We start from the raw sequence: 27,697 nt of genomic DNA, 5'->3' as shown, positions 1-27,697 counted from the left end.
GCCTGATATTCATCGTACTCAGGCTGCATAAATAACATCCAAGAATTTACTTCTTTCATTACAGCTCACAAGGCAGACAAATTTTGCATCACCTTAAACAGCTAACCAGAACTAAACTGGTGACTTTCACCCTGCATGACTGTACTTGGTGAGGGGATTTTCCACACAGAAATAGGCAGCAATAATTTATTTCTAAATCATAGTGTTTGCTCACATTAAAAAACAGCATAAAAATATTATCAGCTACTTACGTCAGCCTGGTTATAATAAAATAAGATTTTATTATTATAAGCAGAAATAAAATGTGATGCATGTGTAAGCATTTTGACAGTTTAAAATCAATTCTCATTAACTGCAGCAGAAAAAAAAAAGGATTTGATAGCTTAATTGAAAAAAAAAATCCATGCTTTTTGTGGGGGTGAAATTAATTGATATTGGGTAAAATCTTGTCAAAATCTGAAAGAAAGTCACTCTAGCCTTATCTGCAACAAAAAGTGTTTACAGATCAGGTCTCAGCTAAAATGGACTCAAATACTGTGTGTGTTCACTCAAGGTCTTCTGGAAATGTCCTGCAATAAAGTTCATACAAATAAAGAAGGTATTTGCTTTAAGTAACAGCTATGAAAGTACAGGAAGTGCGTGCAAACTGCCAGCAGATTTCTGTTAACCCACCATCAGTCTCCTCTTTACAAATCCCACCCTGTTCTCAGATGCATTGTCCCCAACAAGCCAAGGGAGCCCTTAGCTCACAGACCTGGCTTCATCTTAAAATAGTTTCAGATTATAAATTAATTAGAACTGTCCATAAATCAGTTACATCACAAAGCAATTACACTTTTCCTTAAGCTGCTTAAACTGTTCAACACCACAGAACTTCACACTTCATCCCCATAGCAACAGGACCCTGAAGCAAGGACCCCTCCCTGCAGGAGATGACTCCTGAGACAGGCACTGGCTGAACCTTCCCCCTTCTTTGGGGAAGAAAGTTCAAGCCAAGGCAGAAGAGTGACCCAAAAGCATACGGTGATGGTCCACAGGCCACCAAGATGGCTGAACTTTCTGCTTGGCCAGCATTGCCTCAAGGATGCCATCTGCACTTCTACCCTCTTGGACTAAGAAATGCTGCTGGACAAATTCCCACCTCCAGGCACCAGACACCTTCCCAGCTGTGCCCCCAACTCCAGCTTTGGTGGGGCAGAGCTCAGCACACCATCTAACATGACCAGTCAAATTATCTTCTTCCCAAAACTGCTCAAAGTGGTCTGGATTTCCCAGTGCCTCGGATGAGGAGTTTGGAACAGAACGCTTACTGCAACAGTTAAACTACCAGCCCAACACATGGGGTGCTTTAAAACCAATTTTCCTCTGTGGGTTTCCAAATGTAAACCAATTAAATCTCAAAACAACCCTCTGAGGTAGGTAAATATCTTTTAATGTTTGTTTTACAGACAAGAGGAAAGGGCTGAAAGGGTGGTGAAGTGATTGACCCAAGACCCCACAATAAGTCAGAAAGAACCTGACCCCTGGTCCCTCCTCACAACAACCCAGACCATGCTTTTCCTCCTTAGGTCCAACATCTTTGCCAGGTATTTACAGCAGCTGGCACACCCCAGGGGTGTCTGTGTTTGGTTATTGCCTAAGAGGCAGGTGCTGTAAAGCCAGAGCGGGAACTTGTGTGTCCCTCTGGCAAGGCTTAGTGAAGAAAAGTGACATGAAGCTGCTGAGTTATCTTTATTGTAGAAGCACATTAAGACACAGCAGGGCGGTAGAGACCACAACGGCACATGTGGGGCAGACCTGGGAAGGCACTGCTGGGTCCCCACAGCCCTTCGCCCTCCACCTGAGCAAGGACAGGCTCCCTTTGCTGCAGAAGGGGATGAAGGCAGCTCTAGCAGTCCTGGGGACTCAGCAACTCCCCTGATGCTTGACATCAACTCTTCCTTTACTTGCCCTAGGGAAACAGGAGAGAGATGTTTATTACTACAGTCTCAGAAGGCAAAGGGACCTGAAAGGACCCTGAAGAAACCTCAAAGCTGTGATGCTCCCATGCTCTGTAGGGGTTCTGGGCCAGCCCTGCCTCCCTTCAGTGGAGGAGAGCAGCACACTGCTCTGCCAGCATCCTCCCCGCTCCACAGGGAGAGTCTGGCTGAAAGAACAGAGCTGGGCAAAAGGAACGGGCAGAGCCCATTACTGCAGGCACTAGAAAGTCTGCACATTCCCACAAGCTCAGCCCCACCATCCCCTGGCTGCACTGAGAGGGAAAAACATGCTGCAGAGCCCTTTGCCCCAGCCCTGTAGCCCACCCACGCAAGGCTGGACACTCCAACCCTTGTGAAATGCAGCCTCCAGATGACAGGCTGGCCAAGAGGGGATAAATCACTGTCCCTCTCTGTACCTTTGGTCACAGCTGATCCCTGGTGTTTGCTGGCAGACTGCACTCCATTACTTCTGGAAGAAAGAGCAAAAAATAAGTCCATCCCCAAGCATGATCACTGCTGTGTGACACTTGCAGAGCACCAGTACCAGTGTGACAGCCCCTCCAGCCAGCTCAGCAGAGCCTGGCACCAGGGCAGGCAGGTTGGGTCGCTGCCAACCTGGGAAAACAAGACCAAATTCAGCCCGAAGCCAGGTGCTTTCCACACCTACTACCTAACCAGGAAAGATCCTGCTTCTTTCTTTTTCCTCCTTCTGCCACCTTAAAAAGAAATATGATAAAATAAAGAGCACTGTAAGAAAACAGGGACTTGCCCATTACAAACCTGGGAGTTACCTGTTTGTTAAAAAACAGATAAAAAAAAAAGGAGAAACTGGATATCCCCCTTTTTTCCCTGATCTATTGACTAACGTAGGCAGACTGGTGACTTATGATTTATGAAAAAACCTTTGAACAAGTAAAGGAACTGCAAGATATGCAGCATTAAAAGTGAAATGTACAGGAAAGACCCACAATTAATTCACCCATATGACATAGCACTGCAGGACCTAGTGGCCAGCTAGCTTACCAAAAAAAAAGATATCTAAACCCAGGACTCAGACCTACTACATTCATCTGCAGTAAAGTAGCTTGGAATCAAAGGAATTTGGTTATGGCACAGACCTCCCGGGGAAGGTGGTGAGCTCAGACACCAGCCAGGCCAAGGCCTCAGGGACAGGTTCTCTCTGCAGCAAGGTTTCCACCACAGCAGTGCACAGTTACACCCTTTAGTGTCAGATCTCCCTCAAACCACACCGCTTCCCATCCCTTCCCACAAGCATCCCTCCCCGAGATCAATCTGCCACCAGGCAGGGAGAGTTGCCAGAAACACTGGAAATCCAGTAGGAGCTCTGCAGGCAGGAGTGGCTGCAGATGCTGAGCTGCAAAGGGATGAGGTGGCTTGGACACACATTTTTTTGCAAGGTGACCCAGCACCCTCCATGGATAATTTCAAAATACAACTCAAGGAAACATTACATTTTGGAGTAACAATTTCTTATCTTCCTCCAAAGCTTAAAGAGAAGCCTTCGCATTTTCATTCTGCACATTGCAACTGTCTAAAATAATTTCTGATGCCAAAAGCACTGCTGGAGCTGGTTTCCTCTGGGTTTTAGTAGCATATATTGATTGCCTGCATCCTTAGTAGAAAGAATTCACTATACTGCAAGTGACCATGAATTTCTGTGCTGAACACAACATTGGTCTGTACATTGTTCATAAGCTTCCAGCTGAGAAGGAGGGAACATTTTTGATGGACTCAGAAGGTTTTCCAAGGAAATGGGCTTCCATAGACTTCCAATCTGATTCTTCAGGTGACATAATATACATTAATAAAGAGTAAATCGTTGCCACTCGGAGCTTTATGTTTGGCTTTTTTTGCCCCAAGGAAAAAGCTTATCACTCTCCCTTTTAATTGCATCCAGCCCTCCTTGGAATACTTCACACAGCTACAAGCTGTCTGAATTTCAGTAAGTGGCATATTCCTCTAACCGCAAAGGCTTGAGAGCTGTAACAGCTTGGTAAAACACAGAATAGTGAGGAATTCCAGACTAGGTGCAGTTTTGTGGGAATTCTCTCTCTTTTTCAGCTGCCATGGTATACCCAGTCTCATCTGTCCTGGGCAGCATGAGCAGACTGACCAACTGGCTTGCATAGCACCTGGTCCCCCTGCACTCCCAGAACACATGAGCCAGCAGTGGTCCATCACACTAAAGGCCGAAACACGAAGGCCTCCCCATACGATCACAGGCAAAACTGTTTCTCTCTGCACTACAATTTCTTCAACTTTAACCGAAGTTGAGAGTACTCTACTGTTTTACAGAAGAAAAAGAGGAACAGAGATGTTTGCTTTTTAATGTTTTGGGGATCTGCTGGCACCCTGGCACTGCGCAGAGGGAGGCATGGCACGACACTATCGCACAGAAAAGCTCTCCTTGCCTACAAAGCCACTGACGCCAAATTCATATTCAGAAGTCAAAGCTCCCATCCAAAGCTTTACAAAACTTCTCTTTGTCTGGTTCAATATTTTTATTCTCTCCAGGTTTGGATGGGGAACAAATCTCAGTATTTCCCCAGGGACAAATATTTAGTTTCTCAAGAGTTCACGCCAATACAGAGGACAGTCCTTCCTGGGTACCACAGAGCATCCCACACACTCAAGAGACAAAACTGGGAGACTCTGGCTGCAAATCAAAGTGCTGGAGACTGCCGAGCTTCCACTGGTGGGAAGACAAAGCATAACTGAGAAATATTTAACTCATCTGTTATGTGGGATCACACAAGATGTCAAGGCTCAAGATCTTTCACAGAAGTATTCCCCTTAGTGAATAATTTTCATTTCCCAATCATCTCCCTGGGTATTATTTGTTAAATGAGCCCTTTATGGTTTATGCAGTTCTGGTCTTTCTGGCCTCACCAAAGTCCCAGGAGGACAGCCAGATGTTTTCTTAGACATGTCACTCTCCTACCATACAGCCTAGGTAAAACATGGAGACTGCGCCCAAGTTAGATACTAAATCCAAGTCTGAACTATGCCCAGGTTATAAATTAAATCCAACTCTGAACCTGTATTTAAACATCTGGACTACAAGCACCCCACTCCTGGGGCTCTAATGATCCTGCCACAGATGCAGGGGCCAGGCTGGCTTCCCAGCACGCACTTGGAGTGAGAAATGGGATGCCACACACAGCCAAGAGGCACTTTGGGTGGCTGTTTTCTCCACCTCTCAGCAACATCCCTCTGCAGGGGGAAGAGTGTAAAAAAAAAAAAAAAAAAAAAAAGAGGGAGATGGGGGCTCCAGTACACCACTTCCTCCCAGCCTGCGGTACAACCAAGCCATCCCAAACTACAGGACTCCTCAATGTGACCCTAACAGTGCCAGAGTGCTGCACCACATGCCTGAAAAGCAACCACAGAGCCTGGCTTTAATTAACCCGTTGGTTCAGTTAACTTATTAATTCAATTAACCTGCTAGTTAGCCTGCCTGCAGGGTCAAGGTGCAGACCCCCAGCTATTGCTGAAGAGCACAGCAAGGCAGCTGGTGACTGACTGCCAGCTGCTTCTCATTTTTCACTCTCCTGGATCAGGCCCCCACAAGCTGTGACGGTGCCAACAGGGGAGTTTCACAAGGGGAAAGGAAAAGATTGATGTTTCCCCAGCCCGGCCGCAGCATGCCGCTTACCACTTCAGGGGCAGGCCTTCGGCATTCACCTCGATAGCTTATCGTGATGTAGTTTGAAGCTCTCCTGCAAAGGGAGGACAAGGCATTGCTTATTATTCACTTGCAACGCCACAGCTCCCTGCCATCAGCATGACAGTCCCCTGTGGATTCCTTAATACTTTGATGCCACTTCCAATATGATGGCATTTATTGCTCCCCAAACAATCTTATGATCGGGCAGAAAGGGAATAGGGGACTCTGGAAACTTGTGTATCTTAATTAGCTGTCATCAGATTAATCTCAAGCGTTTTGATCTATGTTTGCTTAACAGCAAGGCACCAAGGACACACTTGATAGTGAGTCATGATATATCAAAACAAACACTGTGCTGCAAAAGACACTCGGGAACGGTGGATGGCCTTGTATTACTGAAATCTCTCCGCCTACTCACATGGCAGCTGAACACAAGTCACATTCATTTTTGTATGTTTTCCCATCAGTGCCACAGACTGGTTGTGAGGATTTGCTGCAGAAAATCCTTCCACCCTTTACCCCATGCAGAATTCGATCACAGTCCAGCTGAAGAGAGAAAGAAATCACATTTGGTGCTGGTTCACTTGCAAGACCCTCCTTTACGCCACAAAAGTGCTTAAACCCAAGCCTTGCCATGGGGCCCCTCTGCCCTGCAGCGTATCCACCACACCTCCAGCAAGGCCAGGCTTGTAAAGAGATGGTGTCTCTTGTCAGATCAGCCAGCCAAGCTTTTGTGGACAGAGCCCTCCCTGCCCACTGCCAGGCACAGACCCATTCATCTGACCCACCTCAGCACCTTGGTCCAGGTCAGGTTTATTTCTCTCACCAAGGATCCACAAGATGATGAAAACTACTTCTACCTGTCCCTAGTCCTCATTATCAGAGCTTTAATGATATTCCATCCTTCCAGAATGAAGATTAAACTCACTGGCCAAAATTAAGGAAAAACCTCTACAGCAGGCTCCCGCTGCCCAAGGGCAGCATGACATGCAGCGCAGCTTCTGACACCCACTGAATTCAGAGACAGCAGCAAATACGAACAGCTACGGCTAAATAAGGGTGCCCTCTTGGTTCCTCTAGAGCATGACAACAGGAACACTTAGACACAGCTTGCCTTACAAACCACACGTGGCACAAGCAGGACAAATGCACAGCAGAAGGAGTGGTCTTTGGGGACCCCAAAAGCCTCTCGCACTTGGGTCTCCACCCTACGAGCACAGCAGGGCAGGGTCACAGCAGATCTCAAGCTGTAGAGGTCAAAGATACCACAGCCTGTGCCGTGGCACACACACAGCCCCTTCCTCAGCCTGGCCACCCACCTCAGCTCCAGGTGTTGAAAAAAGAACAAAGGAGTGACTAATGGGTTCCCATCCCCTTCTCCAGCTGCTATAAAACATGTTGCAAGGACTGCAAATGGTACGATCGGAGGAGAGCTGCAGCTGGGACAGAGAGAACATTTCGCCTCCTGTCCCACCTGGAGATGCACGCTTTAGCACAAACCAACGGTTTATCGACAGCACCCTGGGGCGGGGAGCACCACAGGGAAGGAAGGTTTCATGCCAAGTGGCACGGGGGGTTTGGTGACATTGGGGTGCCATGATCGCACCTGCTGGTTAAACGTCATTTGCTAATTTCATTAATGTGCTGCTTCCTCTCTCATCTGGGTAATTACCAACGACATGAAGGCAAGAAACGCTGACCTTTGTGATTTACTGCTTGATACCTTCCTGTGTGCCAGACACCGCTGCCCGCAGTACGACCCACACGCCTGCATCACTGCCCGGGGCAGGTGGCCACCCAACCCGCAGCCCCACGTATCACAGCTCCCAGCAGCCAGTGCCACCGCTCCTTTGGCTCTGGGGAACTGGAGCTGCCTGTGACAGAACCCATGGGTGGCCCTAGAAAGGGGAGAGGAGCAGATTTGCTCTCTGAATCACCTCTCATCAGCCAGGCTTATCAGCATCCACTCCTCCAGTGCTACCAGGAAATACCACTAAGCCCTGGAGCAGGATGGAGTTATTAGGCCTAATGCTTCCTCTGGAATGCATCAAAATTGCTGTACCTGAACCACCTACTGGGATTTTTTTTACTCAAATATCCATTTTTAAAAGTGTTCAGTGACAGAGGCTTCAGAGGGAGTTAAGGCAGTTGGTAGTAAGGTCCCTCCAGCCCCACAGAAACACACTGCCTATCCCTTCCAAAGTGTTATTTAAATTACTCCATGCAAATGTTGGATGGATGAAAACGTCAGGTTGTTTTTTTAACCATCCTAGCTCTTGGCAATACCCTGTGACAGCAAGATCCACAGTTTAGTCACTCTTTCTAGGGTAACTTATTTTGCCTTATTAGTTTAATATTTTCTACTTTTAGCTTTGTTGAAACTATTGCATTTTCTTTTTGTGGAGACAAGGGAGAGCAGACACTCCCATCTTCCTCCCACATTACTCCACACACAGTCATCACCTATCACTCAATGTTTCCCCCTTTAGCACTCTCTCCCCCTGCCAATCTTGCCCTCACCCCCTGGTCAGCCCCATCGCCTTGCTCTGGCCATGGCCTTTGACTCAGCACCTTCTCAACATGTGGGGGGTGGCACTCCTCACCCCACTCTGGCTGTGGGTGGGACAGGGCATCCAGCCTGAGCTCAAGACCAGCACCCTCACAGCTGATGCACCTTCATAAGGAGCCAACCCCAGAAGCATAACTGCCTTAGGAGGGTCCCATTAGGGCACATTCAGCCCTGCTCCCCTTCCCTCTGCTTCACTGACGGGGGATACAGGGGCTAGCATCAGGTTACAGATGTTTTCACTCATTTAAATCCTTCTGAGGACATGGGGCCAAGCAAGAAGCTTGGAGGTCACAGTGGGAACAGGAGATGCAGGAGGTGGGTTTACCAGCTGGTAGACGTCCGTGTCTCTGCTCTGTGCTTTGTTGCCAGGTGCTGGCTTGCGGTTCCTACCGCTCTGAGCTGCGTTTCCTTGCGGGCTGGCAGGGAGAGAGACCAGAGGCAGCTCATCACACCTCACCTACAGATGGGGTGAGTGCAATGCAAACCCACCCTCCCCAAAGACCCCCACAGCCTCTGGAGAGCTGTTTGCACTACAGCAGCACCCACCATGAGAGGAGAGGGCGAGAAGGCCCCCAGCCACATACCAACAGGGAGGCAGCCAAAAGCAGGACAAACCTTGCCCTGTGCTCAGCCCAAGTGCATCACCACCACCCCAGGGCTCTGCACCCCTCTGTCTGCTGGCATCGCTTGGTGGGTGGGGAGATGAAGGGACTGCACCAGCCGAAAGCAAGACATCTCAAAGGTCCCCAGCAAAGGTTCTAAAAAAGCAGCAACTGAGTCCTGCTCAGGTCCAGCAGTTATAAAACACACAGGAGTGCCTGACCAGTGCCCAGAGAGCATGTGGTGCATCAGGCACTGCCTCCAAGCCAGAGGGAGAGGATGAGCCAGGGCCAGGCAGACACATGTGCCCTGCCAGGAGACAGAGTTTGCTGGGCAAAGTCATCCTGAGGGGGATTTTGGGCACAGCAATCACCAGTGCTTTGTGCACAGGAAAGTCAAGGACAACAAGGAGCAAAGGCTGCACGAGAAACATGCCCTGCTCTACGTGTCTCTTCCCCATCACCAGCTCAGCCAGTGGACAGAAGTGCTGTACTGAGCACCAAACATTGCAGTGTTCAATTCTCCATCCCAGACAATGCCACTTGCGTCCTACTGAACCATTCCAGCTCCAATTAACCTCCTAACCACCCCTAGGGAAAAAAAATATACAGGTAGAAGGGGTCCAAAACTGGTGCCAGGGCTTGTGGTGTGGCTGGGGGGGACAGGCTGCCATCCCAAGTGCTGCTCTACTCACCCTCTGTTTGATGAGAAGGGCCTTCTCTCATTCACACCCTGCTGTGACACTGACCCACCACAGCTCTTCTGCAAAAGGAATAGGATCACGTTCAACAACCAAGCACAGAACATACTTTTATACAACCAGAGAGAAAGTAAAGCTCATTCTCCCACACCCAGGGAATCACAGGGCTGTTTCTGGAGAAGCAGGTTTGATGCCCCATCCCTGGAAGTGTTCAAGGCCAGGCTGGATGGGGCTTTGAGCAACCTGGTCTGGCGGAAGATGTCCCTGCCCAGGGCAGGAGGGTTCGAATTAGATGATCTTTAGGGTCCCTTCCAACTCAAATGATTCTATGGTCCTACAATGCTTGCTCCAAACAGGCTTTCAGTTTCAGGCTAACCAGTTGTTATCATCTGAGGGATGACAGGATTGTGGGGAGTCTGAATCTGCCCTTTACCTCATATATAGCATCAAACCACTGGGAAAGCAAGAGGGGCCATTCTGCCAGGTCCAAACCTGCCCACTTGGTATGCTTATACACAGGTCCATCCCACGAATGAGTGAGGCTTTGCAATACAACCTGCTTCTCCCTCATTGTTAGCTGGCTCAAATAACCCAAGCACCATGGTCACCCCAGGCTGACCACAGACAGTTCCTGGCCATCAGGATCCCACAGACTCTCATTTGCCCCTTTCTAAGAGCTTAGGACATTCTCCGAGCTTCATCTCACCTGGCTTGTACTGTCTGAAGCAAGCTGTTTGTTGCGCTGAGCAGTTCCACCAGACTGACCTCCTCTTTGGGCTTCCTTTTTGCTGGAAGAAGGGGAGAGGAGGGGAAAAGAGAGTGCTATGGCAGTGTGAGAGCCACCGTGGCCCAGGGCTGCCCTGTAAGCCAGCATCATGCCATTATGTACCTCCTCCCCATACACAGTCCCTGTTCCTGGTGGTCCTGTTCCTAATCCCCACCCCTAAGCCTTCTCCCTTCTCCTCACCATTCCCACTGTACGCTACATCCTGGATCCAGGTGGCTGCTTTCATATCAGGGCTGCTTCTGCATATACTCTATGGGAGTAGAGAGAGCATCTGGAAGGCAAAGTACACGCATGGGAAACTCCTCAGGAGCTGCCCACACCTGACAGTCCCCTGGGAAAGGGGTTGCTCTCTATCAAGCCTGCTTCTCCTCCTCTACTCCACGCTGCTTCTCACCTGCCCCTGGGCCCTTTGCACTGAAAGAGAATTGGGAAGAGGGGCAATGGCCGTAGCCCTACTGCCAGAGCATCTCTTGGAGCAACACTGGGGTGCAAGACTCCCAGGCGTCGCCCAGATGCAGCTCCACAGGCAGAAGCTGTGGTTTCACAGCAGGAGGTTTCCCTTTTGGCTCTTGCTGTTCAGAGGAAGCTGTACTCACAACTTCTCAGCACACATGAGACATTTGTTGGTGTGCTGCTTGCCAGAGGAATCCCGAACAGGATTATTCTCCCTCGTGCAGGACAGTCTTCCACCAGCTTCAAACTGGGAGCGATACTCACTGCAGTCGTCCTGCAGAAGGAGGGCGGTGGTTAGGGCACCCTGTCCTCCTTCCCTTATTGATCTGCTTCTTAGAAACCTGGGGTTTCCTGCCAGGAAAGTATTGAACCATCATAAATGCTCCACAGGAAAGCCTGGGTGTGGGCAAGAGAAGAGGGTGTGCAGCACCAGCCACTTAGTGTATCAACAGAGGAGTGAGTCAGAAAAATTATTGGCCCCTCTGCCTGCACAGCACGTGTTGGGAGTTTTCTAGTATGGTCCGACTAATTATTATTCTCTTTGTTGGGCTATCCAAGGCATGCCAGTGATGTGACCGATACAGTAATGAAGTCCCTCCCACTTCTCCCAACATCCTTAGTACACAGCTCCAGCCTTTTCCCAGATCGTAGCTCAGATAATAATTTCATTTACAAAATGGGTAGTACCCCCCAAACCAACCACACTTTGGGACGTGTCAATCAAGAAGCAGCAGTTAAAACATAAAAGCACAATGCAAACACACTTAATAGTCCATAAGCAGTGGAAGGTTGTTTGGAGAGCGGATGATTAATTTGTTCCCTGTTCAAATTCGCTGTACAGAAACCATGTTAATTTGCCCCTCTTACATAAGATGGATGTAAACATTCAATCCCCCTCATTTCAACTATTTCAGACAATGCAATAGCCAATTCCAAACTGCAAGTACAGACGATAAGTAACTGGATCCCACTCACCCTGTATTTTTTTTACAAATAGGTTTTAACACTTGCAATTTTCTGCCCATTTTGCACACAGGAGGGTTTGGGCTAGCTTGCATCAAGGTCCCTAGCAGGTCACTGGCCTCATCCTCTGCTTTGCTCGGAAGTTTTCAGCACCTCATCCTCTCTGCCAGGGAAGGACTTCCCCAGCATTGCATCCTGCATCCCACCTGGGGTACCTCAGCTTTGCTACTGGACTAACACCATCAAAATGCTCAGAGCACAAACCCCCACATTTCCCTAGAGCCAAACTAGCCATGGCTAGCAGAGATATCTGGCACAGAACAAGCCTGCACCTCCTGTGGCTTGTAGCAGCCACATTGCATTGCTCCCATCAGAAATAAATGTCACACCCCACTGGAGAGGGGCTGCCCGAGAGCCTCACTTCTTCCCCCCATCACCAGTATGTGCTTGCACCCCTGTGCAGCTCAGGCAATGCCTTCTCTCCCCAACAAGTCCAGGAAAGCTATCCCAGCCCCTCATTCCCTGGGACCAGCCCGGCTCAGCGCCTCAATCCTCCACCTCTGGGTCAGATTTGCCTTCCCCTAACAGCGTCTCTCAAGCGGTCTCTCTTTGAGCTGCCATTTCTGGAGCTCTGTTAACTTCCCAACCTCTGCCGCAAAAACCGTGCTGAGCACATCCGAGCCTCGCATTTGCCTTTTTCATGGCCCGTCACATCCCTGACCCACTAATAAATGCAGAGCCTTCTTATCCTTTGTCACTTCTAACCGACAAGCAGGAATTCTTGTTAATCACTGACTGTGTGATCTTGCACTGTTATTACATTTTATCTTGTTTCTATTACTCCAGGCCTCAGCGCTATCCAATTAGTCCTGAGTGATCTGCTGATCCTCCTCTGCTGATACTGCCTCCCAGCTTTGCCAGCAGCAAATTCCACTTGCACTTCCATTTTTTTTGTGCCAAACTCATTGGAAAAAGCACTGAAACAGGATTATCTTCAAGACTGAGGCTTAAGGGGACCACACCAGTCCCTACCATAGCAGAAATCAAAAGGGAAGTGCTGGAACGTGACTTTTTTCCCCCCTTACAGAGCTGCTTTTGCCAGCAAAGCATCAGTGCACAGGGACATGGTGGCTGCAGGGTGGCAGGTGGTGAATAGCAGCTCCGAGAGAACAAAGTCTTCAACAAGAAAAGCTAAAACTGAGCCATGGAGATAGCGCAGGGCTGAGCTCTCCTCCCAGAATACAATGATCTCTTGAGCTTTGCAGAGTTCAGATTTAGAACTTTTCACCCAGATTTATCTTTTTCACTTAATTAGCACACTCAGCAGCCCTGCCTTCTCCACCCTCGAGCCAGGTTTCAGGACAGCACAGCACACCTGGTTTCTTGGTCTGATGGAATTTGCCTGTCCCTACATCCACAGGTCAGCAGGACACACCACAACATTCAGGCACAAGTTGTTCACTCGGGAGATTCAAAAGCATGAACAAGAAATAAGGAGGGAAAGGAAAGTGGATCTAAAGTTAAATCACTGGAGACAGAGCAACTAAGAATAATAATGTTGCCTTTTCTCTACCTTGGGTGAAAACCCAATAAGGTTTTATATTGACCAGTCTAATGCTTGAATCTCACCTTATCTTTTCCTTGCCTGTTTTTAGATAACTTCCGCTCATTCTCCCTTTTGCTGGAAGAGAAGCAAGATGAGAAAGTGAATACCACGGTGCTCCAGGGAGCGCGAGGTTTTCCCCACCAGCCGCTGCAGGAGCGGTGAGTGATACCATGCGCTGGCAGCAGCGGCCAGGTCGCTCCAGCAGACGCTTTCTCAATTTAACAGAAAAAGCTGTGTTTTTTCCTCTACTCACAACTTCTCCGCACACATGATGCACTTATTGCTGTGTTGCTTCCCAGAGGAATCCCGGACAGGGTCATTTTCTCTAGTGCAGGAAAGTTTCCCTTTCTTGAAAAGATCCCGAAACTCTCGGCATTCATCCTGTGGAAGCACCAAAACATGGATGACACAGATATGCTGACAGAGGGACGCATCTCTGGCAAATCCACAAAGGATTATCCACCCAAGGAATTACATTTCAAACACTGTTTCGTTTCCTTGAGGTGTAACTCAGTGGAAAACCATGGTTTGCCTGGATGTTTTCTCTTAAACTATAGCATGCAACATAAACAAATCCGTATGTTTAGACGAGCACATTTGTCTTTTGCATCCAGTGTAGTCTTCTTTCTATTTCTAATAGGTGAGACATGCAAGAGCCTGCTCGAAGGACCTAGGTTCTACTGCAAATATAAAAACTACAATTTCTTAGTGAATTTTGCATGAGGAAGTCAGTTTTCCCATCTCTCATGAGTGAACACATTACCAAGAATTTTAAAATCCATGCACAGAAAGAAGACGAAGTTGCAGGAACTAAAAAAAAAAAAATCCCTGCACATTTCCTCTTCAAGTATGCGAGAGTAAGAGGTGGGCATTTTTACCTTCCATTTAACATGCATTAACTGAAGTAAAGCACTCTTTCACAAAAAGCTTTTGTAGCAAAACCTACTTAAGCATTTCAGCCTGGTCTTTAATTTCCTCTGAACAGCTTTCCTCTGACTTTCAAGACATGCAAGCAGGTTTGTAGCACAAGAAACACATGCTACATGTGAAGCCTCTAGGATCCTTTATGCAGCACTTTTAAGGTTATCTGGTGTGCCATCTGCATTTTTTCCCCTCTCACATTGTGTAAGAGAGATGGTTTGATAGCTTATCCCAGCTCTTCAGATCGGGAAGTCAAGCCCAGAAAATTACCTGCCGAAAGCCAGACAGAAAATCTATGGTTGAACAAAGAAATTCACTGTAGGTCTCTTCTTGATGCTGTAAAATTGTCCTTCTGCCTTTAAGACCACAATTTGGCAAGTCAGGGGTTTAAAGATGTCTCTTAGGACAGCTGTGCTTTATAAAGCCTTTAAATTGCCCAGACACACAAGAGCTAGAAAGCTACCCTGCTTAACCAGATGTTAAAAAAAAAAAAAAACCAAAGCACTGCAACCAACACTATCTGATGGAAACCAATTCGCTTCTATCCAGATTAAAAAAAACCAAAGCTCAAAAAGACAAGTCCCTCCACATAAAGAGCTGCTATCTAGAAAAAACAGCTACAGGTAAAAGAAACCAGCCAGGTGCATCAACAAGATAAACAAGAGACAATTAGAGCCAGCCTGCTCCCACACCCTGCCCTAGTCACAGCTCACATGCACCATCATTACTATTAATTATTTGTCAGATGCCAATGGTGTGCCTTATAAACACGCAGGTATCCTCCTAAGCCTATACTCTGGCTCAGGCACAGACCACACATGCCGTGTCAGTAATTGCCCGACAGGGACTAGATTGCCTGGGAGGAGCCGTGAGGAGTTTTGGTTTCTTTTATACTCATGGATGGCACAAAGCCTCATGCTCCTGCAGACCCTCTTGCCGAAGCAGAGCACATTTGCCCTGCTCCCATTGCAGGCGCATTGCCGGGCCCTTCCCCACCGGCCAAGCCGGCGTTTCCCACGCCGCAGACAAGGAAATGCACTCAGCAAGTGGGTCAGAGGCAGAAGACGCAACGCCACCGCATCATCCTGCTGCCGGCACGCAGACAAAACTGGCTTTGGTAGCGATGTTTCACCTCACCTCTCCCAAGGAGTTCACATTCCTGTTCACCTCTCCACCACTCCCTTTGTCCTTTGAGTCTCTTTCCCTGCAAGAAAGGGAGGTGTGAGTGACAGAGCAGTGTACAGTCCTCTGATGTAAAACCAAAATAGCCGGTGCTTAAAGGCCAGTCCTGCCAACCCCACCTCCCCATTGCACAAGGCGGTGGGACGGACCAGCACTGGGGCTCCAGCCCAGGGTATTTAGCATCTCTGCACTGGGGATATTTTGCCATCCTTTCTCTCTGCCTAACATCCAGGTGTTTCCACCCTATTAAACACCATCTATGGAAACAAGAAACTAAATCTACTTATGTTTTCACCCTGGATTTGCTCCTCACACCCTGTGGTGTGTCCCCTCCATGTGACAAGCTGGAGAGTACTACTGGGTTCACAGGTTGCTGAAGAGCTACAAACTGGTCTGTCTGGCCCAGGACTTCAATTTTACACTGCCGAGTGAGACAGAGCCTTCTGAGACCAGGCTTATCGCTACAGGAAGGGACGTGATGAGCACAGGCAGCACGGCCGCGTGAGCCGGTATGTGGCTGATACTCACATCAGCCTTTGGCACATCAGGCATTTATTGATGTCTGCTTTGCCATCCGGGCTGCTGACAGGCTCCTTGGTGGTGGGACAGGAAAACTTCCCACTGCGCAGAAGTGACCAAATTTTCATGCACTCATTCTGAAAAGCAGAGGACAGTCAGTGGAGGCTTCCTCAGAGACCACTGAGATCCTGAGAGGAGTTCATTCACATTGAAGCTTTTTTTTTGTGTGGGCTATGTGCTCTCAACAGCAATAGTTTGTTCACACCAGGCCTGGGGCTACCACACTCCTCATCCTCATCCATAGCCACACACCACACATGGTACAGGCTGTACCCAGAGCCCCGCTCGTGGCTCCTGAGGCAGAAAAAAAACAATGAGAAAGTTCAAAACCCGTTGCAAGGCCCATTACGTGTGGGAAAAGGAATACATATTTAATTTGCAAACAGCTGCAAATTGCTACCTGCTGCAGGGGAGGACTATGTTATAAAGTTAGCCAAGAGCGGAAAATATAGCCCTAGAAGCGCCAGTGGGATGGCGCGGGTAATGAATCAACCAGAGTGACTGAAGAGATTCAGGTGCAAGGCTGAAGCACAGAAAAGCACAATCCTCTTAGGAATCGGAGCACTAATACTGTGTAAAGCTGCATCAACCTATTGTCTCTTCTGCTGGGTAACTGAAAGGCAGACTAGGGAGAATCAATGAACCACTTAGTTATTTTTGGCTTCTATGTTCTCCAAAAGGGTCTTTACCGTGGAGAGACAAGCTTGTTGGATTAAAACATGAATGGAGCTGAATTCTCAGTCATTGAATCAAATAATTTTCTGAGACTCAAAGGACTTGCCTTAATTCTTTTAATTATCAAACTCTGTAATTATCAGAAGCAGAGGTTTCTACTGGATCAGAAGCAAAATTCTGAAGTATCTTTAGAAATACAAGTCATGCCATTTCTAACTTAATCTCATGAGATTTCCAGCCCAGAGCTGTTCGGGTATGTTCTCAGCATAGCACACCAAACATATGCTGTCAGCTAGAGCCATTGCTGTATTACAGAAGTATTGTCTCTAAACACTGAGCAATTCACTGCTTTTTCCACCACTGAAAAAACATTATGATATCCAAGTACAGTCTGTCTAAACGACTGTGCTCAGAGCATGCATTAAGCAGTGTAGTTGGCAAAACAAAAGGAGAATCAGAATAGAAAAGGTTGGACTCGCCTTAATTGAAGCTTGGCTGGCAACATCTGCGATAAAAAAAAAACCAACAATGAAAATCTTTGAAGGGAAATTTAAAATCAGAAGCATACAATCAGAATACTTGATGCAGTTTCCTAATCCCCCCAAATACCTCTAGATAAAAGCTAATCCAATGCATTACTGTACACTGATAGAAAGGACTGGGCATTAGAGACTTTCTGGAACACTGCACTTCTTGTCATTCAAATGCAAAAGCACATCCATTTTTTGCGTCTTTGTGCCCTCCTTTACTGTGTTACTTTTCTCAGTAACTCTCTGTGTTACTTTCTTAAAGTCCAAGTTCCAAGGATTATTCAGTTACTGTTCCTCTGTTGTTCTACCCCTCTGCCTTAGCAGTGGTATCTAACCTTACCTAATTTTTTTTTTTTCCCCACTTTCTTCATCTTCAGTCAGAATCAGGATACCAGGCTTAGCCCATTGTTTTTCCAAACCTCCAAATTCCTTTTCAAGGTCCATTCCATTTGCAATACTTCACACAAATTAATTATGAGTTACCAGGCAGGTAGCTGATACACATTTCTTTCCATGAAGCCCCTTACAGCTGCTATAATACACTTTTCATCCTTTTCTCTTACATCAGTGGCATCACAGGAAACCATCAAGAAATCCTCCATTAGCTCTTTTTCAATAGAAATAGACAGTAAAGTGAAAGACCATTGCATCAAGTCTGACCTCCTGCTGAAGTCTATTGTAGCCATACAAAAACGCATTCCTTAGTAAGAGTGTTGACAAGAAATCCCAATTTTTCTGAATTTACCAGAAATTGTATTACACTTGTCTTCAAAGTCAAGCTTTTAAAGCAAAAATTCCGTCTGGTTGAAAAGCTGTATTCTTCCACTTAGATAATTGAGGGGGTTTTTTGTTTCTTCTAAAACTGCTAAATAGATACTTTCACCAATCAGTGGAACTTTACCATATTCACATGCAAGAGAAAAAGCCATTATCAAGAATGTGTTAAATCAAATCAATACAAGTAGTACAGTAAAACATGGTCTTCTGGTTATGCCACTATGCTTCTAAGGAACAAGGGCTCTCCAATCCTCTCCCTCAGTGTCTTTACAGGACCTCCCAGGCTACGTCCTCTGCCAGTCCCAGATTTCAGCACAGAGAACACCAGAAGTTACTGACCTGAGAAGAAGCAGAAAAATGCCAGAGCAAGGACCACTGAGGCACCTTCTATTTTCATGGTGAGGGTGGCAGCTGTTTGCCTACGTTGACTCTATTACTGCATTGCTCAATGAAACCCAAAGAAAGGGCTCAGGTCAGATCACATATATATAGATGACCAGATTCTCCGCCTTCATTATGACATAACCTCCCCAAGAACCATCATTAGCTGCAAAAACCAGTTTGATGACAGTAGCTCTAAATTCTAATGATCGCATTAACACAATTAATTTCCATAAGGATAGGACATATTTTAGTCACTCCCTGTATTTTGTGAAGGTAAGAAAATTATAAATGGATCATTTCAGTTTCCCCACACAGCCAGAGTAATTCTTACCGTCTTTAAGGTGGTTCGTAAGACAAGGAGCCCAGTTCAGCACACCCCTAATGCCCTTCATATCTCAACAAAACAGCTGAGAGGGGTTTATTTTAATAAGTTGGCTCCATCAGAGACAACAGGATGGCCAGGTCACTCAAGACCTCTGGAAGTCAGTCTGCTTTTATTAAAGCACCCCAGTATGAACCCAAATAGTAAGCATTAAGGCAAGGTTGAAAAATATCAAGTTTGAGGCCTTGCTGAAACTCCGAGTTTGTTGTTACCGTTCACACAGGAGCTGTGCTAATGAGAAAACTATAGCTGTATCCTCGTCCCTTCCCTGTCATCTTCCAATGAAATTCCAATGTTATTAGTGAAAACCTTTTCTCAGCCCACATGCGACCTGACAGACCACAGAGATATTGGTCTTCATGCAGATCAGTGCTCACAGATGTGTTGTTACTGATGCTAAAGGGTCCAGCAAAGTAGCCCAAAGAAGAGATAAAAATGAAGGTAGTCATCCTGTGCAGGGTTTCTCAGGAGAATCAAGAGAGGAAAATAAAAGTGACATCAAAGCTTTGGAATGTGATTTATGTGGGAAGAAGCTGTGTGCCTTGTTCTCTGGCAAAAATAGGAGAATTTGGAGAGAAGAGTCATTCACAAGGTTTGAAACAGGTGGATAAATAAAAGTCCAGCAGATCAGAGCGATGAAGAGCTTAAGCACAGGCAAGCAGGCTGTGGCTGCACAGAGAAGCGGGTCAGCACCATCTGAGGAAGGAAGAAAACATACTTCTGCATGACATTGTGTTTGTCCAGTCAAGCCAACACAGCTCAATCCAGGTATAAACCCTTGTAATAGATTGCTGCCACATGTTTCTCAAATCAGAATAGCTGTTAGTGTGTACAACTGGAGCCAAAGCCAGCAAGTAGAGTCCTAATTTGGTGTGTGGTCATCCCTAACATTTCTTTTCAACTCAAAGTGAAATCACATGCAGGTTCACTGTGGAGAGTTTGGAACAGAAAAGTAAACTTCCCGAGGTCATACAGACGGTCTGCGGCAGATCTGAAGAGCTGTGCATTGCCTTGAACCATGAGATGATTTCTGTATTCATATTTGGGCATGGAATTGGGGGGAGGCAAACAGAAAGAGAGAACTAACCTGATATAGCTTGTTTCAGTAAATCCGTGGGAGAGATTATAAAAGATCCAGAATGGAAAAAGCAAAGAAAAAGTGTATGATACTTTAAAGGTGTATAGAGCTGGAAATCCATTTGAAGAACAAAGCCAAAAGATGTTCTTTGTTACTGAGGTGTCTTTCCACAAGTCAGTCACAAGGTGGTAGGGTTTGAGGAAGGGACATCCATTTTTAAGTGGGTTTCGGTTTTAAAACTTTCTTTTCCTTTATAGGAATAGAGCTTTTGGAGGAGTGAAACAATTCCCTCCTAATTAAAGACAGCAGGCTGACCACCCTGTTCCTGAAGGAAGTAAAGTGGGTATCAGACCCAGTCAGACCGGCCAGGTGAGAGCAGCTCCCAGCCTGGCAATGTAGATAGAGTCAAGGAAGAGAGACAGACCCAGGTCCTGACCCCAGATGGGCCCTGTGACCATCACATCTCTCTCCCATCATCCCACCACTGCAGCACCCTGTCCACCAGCTATACCCACACCAAAACATGGGAGAAGGTCGTAACGGCCCAAATACACCTTGATACCAAAACCAGAACCATCTTCAGCACCAAATCTCAAAAAGAAAAATTGTTTCCCTCCCAAATACTACTGTGTAATTACAACCTCCCCAAAAAACAGCAATGGTATGAAATGTGAAGTCAAGGGATGGGGAGAACCCTACAAAGCCAGATGGCTTGAAGGACTTGCTCCTGTATGCTTGAGTTACAAAAGGAAACCTGAGCACAGTAATGAGGGATGACAGTAAGAGTGTATTAAACAAACCTTGCCTGACTCACTTGATTGCTTTTATAGACGGATTTACACAATAAAGTTTCAATCCTGCACTGGAATCCAGAGAGCCCATTAATTTCCATAGGAGTTTGTATTGCTGGATCAGATCTGTAGGAGAGATCATCCTGATGCTTTAGCAATGTTTAGTACAGCACCTTACTAAACTTAATTTAAAAGTGATGCCAAACAGCTGAAGAGCAATATGCCACTGAGAAGAGCAGCTGAAGGCAAGAAGTATTACAAAGACCCTTTTGTTCATGTCTCAGTTAACATTTTGGAAGAGGAAACAACATAAAATGATGCTATGCCTGGTAGGACAGCTCTCACTGGGTCCATTTTCCACCACATTCTTCTAGAAGACAGGAAACAGGATAAAAATAATAATGGAGGAGCAACTAGAAAAATGCAGGGGGAAATAGGAGCATCACATGAAATTTAGGCAAACTCTTGTCAGATGGAAACCCAAGAGATTGTGAGGAGTCCTACGGACAAAGTCCTACAGCCACCAAGCTGGGCAGGACACAGCCACAGGGGACATTCACCTCTTCCTTCTTCGGGATTCTGAGGAGAACGGGGAAGGGAGTCCAATAAGCAGCCAAATGATTCACACCTCAATTAGTGACAAAGATGCTTACACTCCCTTTCCTATGATAATTCTCCCATTTTTTTATGTTCCCACATTTCACTCCTTCACAGGCTGTATCTGTACAGGAATGTATCTGTAGATATATAGAAATAATTGAGGCACCTTGTCCACTCAAAAATTGTTTTTCTTCCCTTTAGTGACACAGCATTGTTTTGCAGATGGGATCACCTCCTTTCTAAAGGCTTTATCATCACCTAGGGATGTTTTTCTCAAAGGAAAACTTTCTGCCAGTATAACTGGTTGAGGGTTTTGGTGGGGGGGTGGAGTGAGAGTTTTTTTTTTTTTTTTTCCGGTTGGTTGGGTTATTTTAAACCATCTCTGCTTTCACAGCTCTTCATTGCTTGAATGCCAGTCTCCAGCCCAAGCAGCTCTGAGGGTGCCCTCAATGCTCAAAATGAGCTCTGCAGCCCCATGCTTACCCCAGAGCAAGGCAGTGTTTTGGTCTCCAAAGCCACCATAGTGGGACAAAATGAGCCCTGATAAGGATCTGCAGGCTGTATTTCACCTACTTTGTCACTGCTTCCAGGGACAGTTCCCTTCCCAGCACTGTTTGCCTTTTTTCTTCCCCCTACATTGGAAAACACATCACTGCAATCAGTGCTGTGGCTTCAGCATCATCAGCATGACTCAGGAAGCAAAGGGGACTTTACCCAATGTCACTGCTGGGTCCTTAGACCAGACTGGAAAAGCAACACATGTTTGTGTCTGTGCTGCCAGCACTGCTCAATCTTCCTCGTGAGCACCACAGCCAAGCTCACATCACCACAACCTTCACAGCCTCACAGGTCTCAGCATCTGCTCCCAGGTAGTTTGTACTCTGCCACTTCTCCAGGTGCCCTGTTAACACCGGCACAGGCAGCCTTCAAGACTGTCCCATCCCCCGCTCAAGTGATCTCCTTCATGCCCAGCAGAAAGTAACATGGGTAGGAAAACTTGATGCTGCATATTTCTAGTAAAACTAGACGTGCCTATATTCCCACCATAGTTGTCCTTTTCTGTCCCAATTGACACACTTTTTACCTCCCTGCCACCTCTTCCCCCTCAGAGCAACCCCATCAGCACCACTGCTTAAGACTTAATTTCTCTGAAATATTGAAGCTTTCTTTTCCAACCCACCACTGCACCTCTCTCACAACCCAGAGATCCTCAGGGCTAAAAGAGGAGAGGCATAGCTGTTTGGCACGTTTAACAAAGGAAACCCAGAGTAGGTGGTATTTTGCTTCACAGCCAGAGCAAAGCCCAGAGCTCTCAGCTTCAGCAGTATTTCATGAGTTACACCTCCAAAGTGGGACATTTCAAAATTCAGGGACTTCAGAGACACTTACCCATTTTTAATCAGTCTCAGCGTTATTAACACTTTAGGTTCAGAGTAAGCAGCCCCTTGCAGCTCACTTTGGGCTCATCTGCAGCTGTTAAATAAGAAATATCAAGGGAAGATCATTGTGCTGCCACACAAGCGTCGCAAGCTAACACAGCCTTTCAGGCTGCATCTGCTTAAGTGCTGCCCACAGAGAGGGTCTGTTCTGGGCATCTTGCCTAGCGCCTTGGAAAAGGACTCCTCTCTGCTGGTAACCCCCACATCAAGACAGCTTCCTGTCCTCCAGAGACACCCAGTTGTGCACTCACCCTGGGCTGGACTCTGCTGCAAAAGCTACGCATCACCCATGTCCCCAGCACAGCTTGGGAGGCACCTCATCCACGCACATCCCATGCAAGAGCAAGTTTTATGGCACTAGAAAAAGCTCTTCTGCTTGCATGCACTTCTGCAACCAAAACTCAGTTGCTGATCAGCCCCAAGTAATGGAAACGAGTTTGAGTTTCTGGACCGCAACAGCCACCTGTCTCAGAGCTCCCCTGTTCATACCTAGTGCTGCTGCAGCCCTCAGGTGAGTGCTGCCCATATCTCCAGGGAAACAAGTCTCAGTCACCCTGAAATCCCACCATCGCTGTAGGTACCCGAGATCTACACCACGGTCCTGTTCCTTCAGCCAGGATGAGCTTCCTGACCCCAAAGCAGAGCTCCACCAGTCCGACCCAGTGAAAAGTCCTTCCCAGGTTGGCTGCTCATTTCCCACTGTTGTGTTGGGTGTGCAGCCCAGCTCAGCAGCTGACTCTCCACACCAGCTGGCTGCACCCCTGCAAATGCAGCAGTGGAGAGCGTTAACTCTCAGCATCCTGGAGCACTATTCCCTCTCTGCCAGATCACCAAGGAGGGTGAGCTGCTGGAGGCCAGGAGAGCAATGATGGGAATTTCCTGATTTCATCTGCCTCAGAATCAGGTGAACAGCACACCCTGTGCATCCTAGAGCACGTGGAGCCTCAGCAAAAATCTCTTCAGAAACGTGTCCAGAGCAGGACAATAAGCTTCACTGAAAAATAAAACACATCAAAACCAATCTGTGACAAGCAGACTCACTGCTTCAAAAGGAAAGAACATGAATAAGCTTAATTCAGATCAGTTACTTTGCAAATCTCTGTGCACCAAAAGCATCTAACAACTTCCCATAAATCCAGCATCTACTGCATCCTCCTCTGGTCAGTGTCTCATAGGTCACGCCCTTCCCTGTCACCAGGTTTCATTTCCTATTCAAATCCACCTTTTAGCTCTGATCTAAAAGTCACAAAAAGCATCTTGGGTTCTGAACTGTCTTACATGCTGTTTGTGCACCCCCCAGCACAGAAAGGTCCAGGGTCTCCTGGTCACACCTGCAATGCAATGGCAGCAATTTCCAGCTCTCTGCTTGACCCAGAGCACAGGCCTCATCTGTGTAACCCTTCCCAGGCCATGAGCCACCATGACATGTGGCTGACTGTCCTGGACAGGCCTTGCCACTGCTGACTGAGCTTGATGGTGCCAGGGAGGAGGGGGAAATGAATCAGGAAGTGAGCAACAGTGAGAGGTGGATGTCCAAAAAGCAGGGATGATGCCAACTTTGGAAGATCACAATAATAGCGTGTAACACATGCCATCTTCAAAGGACTAAATGAATCCCTAACAAGGTTCCCCTGTTATTATTTGCATTTCACAGATGGGTACATTAAGATGGAGAAGGCAGTATTATCCTCTGGGTCACACCTATTTCAATCTATTCATCCCTGGTCTTATACTGGAACTCATCCCTGTGGTGCGAGAGATCCTCCCTCAAGTCAAAACAACAATGCTCTCTTCTCAGGCAGGCCTGGTACAGGAATCACCGGTATCATCTACAGGCTGGTTTGCACAGCCCACCAGATCAACTGCTCCTATTGATCCTGGCCTTGAAAACTGATCAGCTTATCAATTCTTCTTCCCACCCATCAGGCTGAAGGATACAAGATGGCTTATTGCTGGATTGGATTTTTTTAAGAAATATATTTAACTTTTTTTTCTGTATGTGAAATACAAGACAGAGGAATCTAGAGGAGAGATGTATCCTAGTGTCTAACACCACCCAGCCTCATTCCTCCCAGAGGTCTCAGTGTGGCCTGTGGAAAGGTCCCACCTTCCAGCCAGGAGCCTCCCCACAGCTCAATAACTTTTGTTCATGGAAGAATGAAGCTGCCTTGGGAAACTGTACTTGCTGGGAGAGCAAAGTTGCTCTCCACGCTATAACCAATGCCAGGCAGGGTGGGGGATGCTGGAACTGGTCTCTGTATTCAGAGGGAGATCCAGTATGGAAGCAACGAGCTGTCCCTTCCAACTCCGGGGAAGCAGCTTGCTTTTCCTACTGTCAACGCTTTCCAGGGCGGTATTTGCTCATTAAAAATTGTTAGGCTGGAGATGGTGGGAGTTGGGTTTTGATCTACAAGGTCTCAGCAAGTAACATCTGCAGAGTGAAAGGATTTCCCATGGCAGAGCATCACGACATCCCACAGAGCTGCAAAGGAACTGCAGCCTCAGAAGGCCACCAAGATCTGTGCTTTGATGGCCCTTACCAGAGCCAGCTGATTTCACAGCCATTAACAGTATTTGTAGCTTAGATAAAGGTAATCAAAATCTCATCATTCAGGGTGTAAAGCGACCACCTGCAGGGCTTAGAAGAATTTTACTTCACGTGCAGCGTTGCATAACCACCCAGCTTCACTGTGGGTATTTTCCAGCCTCTGCTGAGCACCAGCCATGGGCCACAGCTAGAAGCAAAGCATGGCACACCAGCTGAAAAGCCAGAGTCACCATGCAAAGAAACACAGCCCCATTGTTTGGGAACAAAGTAGAACTTTTTCTGACTCTTATTTCCATGTGTGAGTTGAAGCCAAAGACAATGACTGTCACTGGGCTGCTGAAACAGCAGAATTTCAACAGAGGAATAAAAATCTGTCTCAAGATTATTTTCCTGTGGACAGCAAGAAGAGTGCCTGGAGATCCCTTGAGCACAGCACACAAAGGATTACACAGCAGAAAATGACCTCTGAGTAACACTGCCCCATCCTGTCCTGCCCGCTGGACCCAGTAAGTGCCACACCAATGAGGGGTACCAATAACTTGCCCTCCAGTGAGGACTGAGCCTTTCACGTCACCCAACAACCCTCATCACCAGCCATCCCCAACTCAACAACGAGGGACAAGAACATAGTGTTTTTCTCTCTGCAAAATTATTATTTATGTTCTATTGGTAGTAAAGGCTCCATAATGTCAGAACTGGCCGCAGGGTGTGGTGGCCTAAGTGCCAGTACCTATCACAGGAGGCCAAAAACACGCCCCATGTGGGTGTGGGTTGCTCTTAGATTATAGTATCACCACGCCCCACTCTGCTAATTGCACCTTGAAACTCTGATCTCTACCCTATCCCACAGCCAGCCTGATGGCAGGTACCTTTAGCCATGAATGTGATCCATCATAGCACCAGCCGTTCCTCTGGAGAAATCTGTGGGAAGACTGGACCCTGAATTTCTTTTCCCTGTAGAAGATAACTAAGAATAAGGCTTTTCTGCGCATGTATCTGAAAGAAGAGAACAGTGGTATTACTAGAGGTATCTCCTGCCATGGATTCCAACTAGAGCCGCTTGCAAGCCAACAGGGATAATTTCCAAAGAAAACTATCAACTTTTCACTAAAAAAGTAAGCAACTACAACTGGAAGTAGAATATGTTTGCATGAGAACTACAGATTTTCCATAATCTTCTGTTTCTCCTTCCATATTCCCCAAATTTAGGAGCAAGCATACAACTGACATGAATATTTGCATTCAGTCCCTTTAGGTGAGATGTAAAAAGGTTTGAACACCTTTCTATGGGCAAGGGAGCATGCTGTCATCATTACCTTTGATAGCACCACTCGGGTTGCTAAAGGAATAGTTCAGCCTTATCAAAGTTAATGGCTCAGCCTTTCATGCTTCAGAGGGGAGAGGAATCACCAGAAATGCATCAGGATTTTGGGGGGTTACTTTAGGTCTAACACACAAAGAAACCAAATCCATTCAGTCCTCACTGCTCAGCTTTCTCCACTCACACCTCAAAACCTAAGTTTCATACTGGCATTCAGTGTGTAACCCTGGAGTTTCCTGCTCTGTACTGTAGTAAAATTCTCCAGAGTGCAAGTCGGCAGTCATCAAACACCTTGCAAGTTTGTACCTGATTTGCAGCCGATGTGCTTGCTACTGAACTAATAATCCCTATGCTCTGAAGGAAGCATTTGCCAGGCTTTTTCTGGCAACAGTACTAGGACACCATGAAAAATTCCAGCTAGCATGGCTTCCCTTACACACAAACATGAGACTTCTGACATCAGCACCCCACAGCAAAGCCCTCTTTAGTGTCTGACACCAGAAATTGTCTACACAATACCTTCTGGCCAGACACCAGCAATTCTGCTTGTGCTGAGCAGAAGAGGTTGCTCTGGCTGTGCTCTGAACTGCACAAAGGCTGAAGCAACATCCCATCAAGCATCTGCCCACACGGCCAGTGAGCTGGGGCACACCATTCCCAGGAAGACACGCTCCAAGTCCTGCCCACCCCATGAGTCTGGCCTGCCTCTGGAATTCCCTATAGGTAAGGATCATGCCTCCCAAAAAGAATGTTAAATACTCAGCAAGTGATGATCTACTGAGATAAAGGCACCATCCAGCATCTCCAGCAGACACAGCAGTCTTGGTCTTTGTTTCAGCTTTTCTTCTGGAGGAGAGAGAAAAGGAATGAGCCATCTTCCTTCTCTACATCACCAGGGACTGCACCTATGCTGTTGGCTCCCCTTTTTGTTCTACCCTTCTCCAGCCTCCCACTTAGCCACCATCAAAGACGGAAAAGAATATTTCCCAAAGAGTTTGTGGGTCTTTTGGGCTCTTTCATCCTGTTCGGTGCTGTCTGAAACATTGGCCCAGCTGTTGTAAACAGACACATGCATTTCATGTGAGTTTAGCACACATTTAACCCAATCTGTTTCCCCAAGGACTGTTATAAACCATGCCTTTTCC

The 27,697-nt window shown here is 47.0% G+C and overlaps 1 protein-coding gene across 1 annotated transcript; it reads right to left on the bottom strand.

Annotated features, from left to right (window-relative positions):
* Window positions 1-1,513: 1,513 nt before the first annotated feature.
* Window positions 1,514-22,637, bottom strand: LOC147598988 (serine protease inhibitor Kazal-type 5-like). Its single transcript, XM_086759239.1, has 15 exons — window positions 22,634-22,637; window positions 22,067-22,145; window positions 21,163-21,223; window positions 15,977-16,104; window positions 15,404-15,470; window positions 13,599-13,726; window positions 13,369-13,420; window positions 10,920-11,050; window positions 10,243-10,324; window positions 9,531-9,598; window positions 8,562-8,652; window positions 6,086-6,213; window positions 5,656-5,719; window positions 2,396-2,448; window positions 1,514-1,951 (listed from the first exon to the last, which is right to left on the bottom strand). The coding sequence occupies exons 1-14, from the start codon at window positions 22,635-22,637 to the stop codon at window positions 2,443-2,445; spliced, it is 1,089 nt and encodes a 362-aa protein (XP_086615365.1). The 3' UTR covers window positions 1,514-1,951; window positions 2,396-2,442.
* Between the last annotated feature and the right edge of the window lie 5,060 nt (window positions 22,638-27,697).

This window comes from Chlamydotis macqueenii, chromosome 14 (genome assembly GCF_036417535.1).
Source record: "Chlamydotis macqueenii isolate bChlMac1 chromosome 14, bChlMac1.mat, whole genome shotgun sequence".
Lineage (NCBI taxonomy): Eukaryota > Metazoa > Chordata > Aves > Otidiformes > Otididae > Chlamydotis > Chlamydotis macqueenii.
Note: the sequence above shows the minus strand (reverse complement) of the source record. Positions and strands in the feature narration are given on the sequence as shown.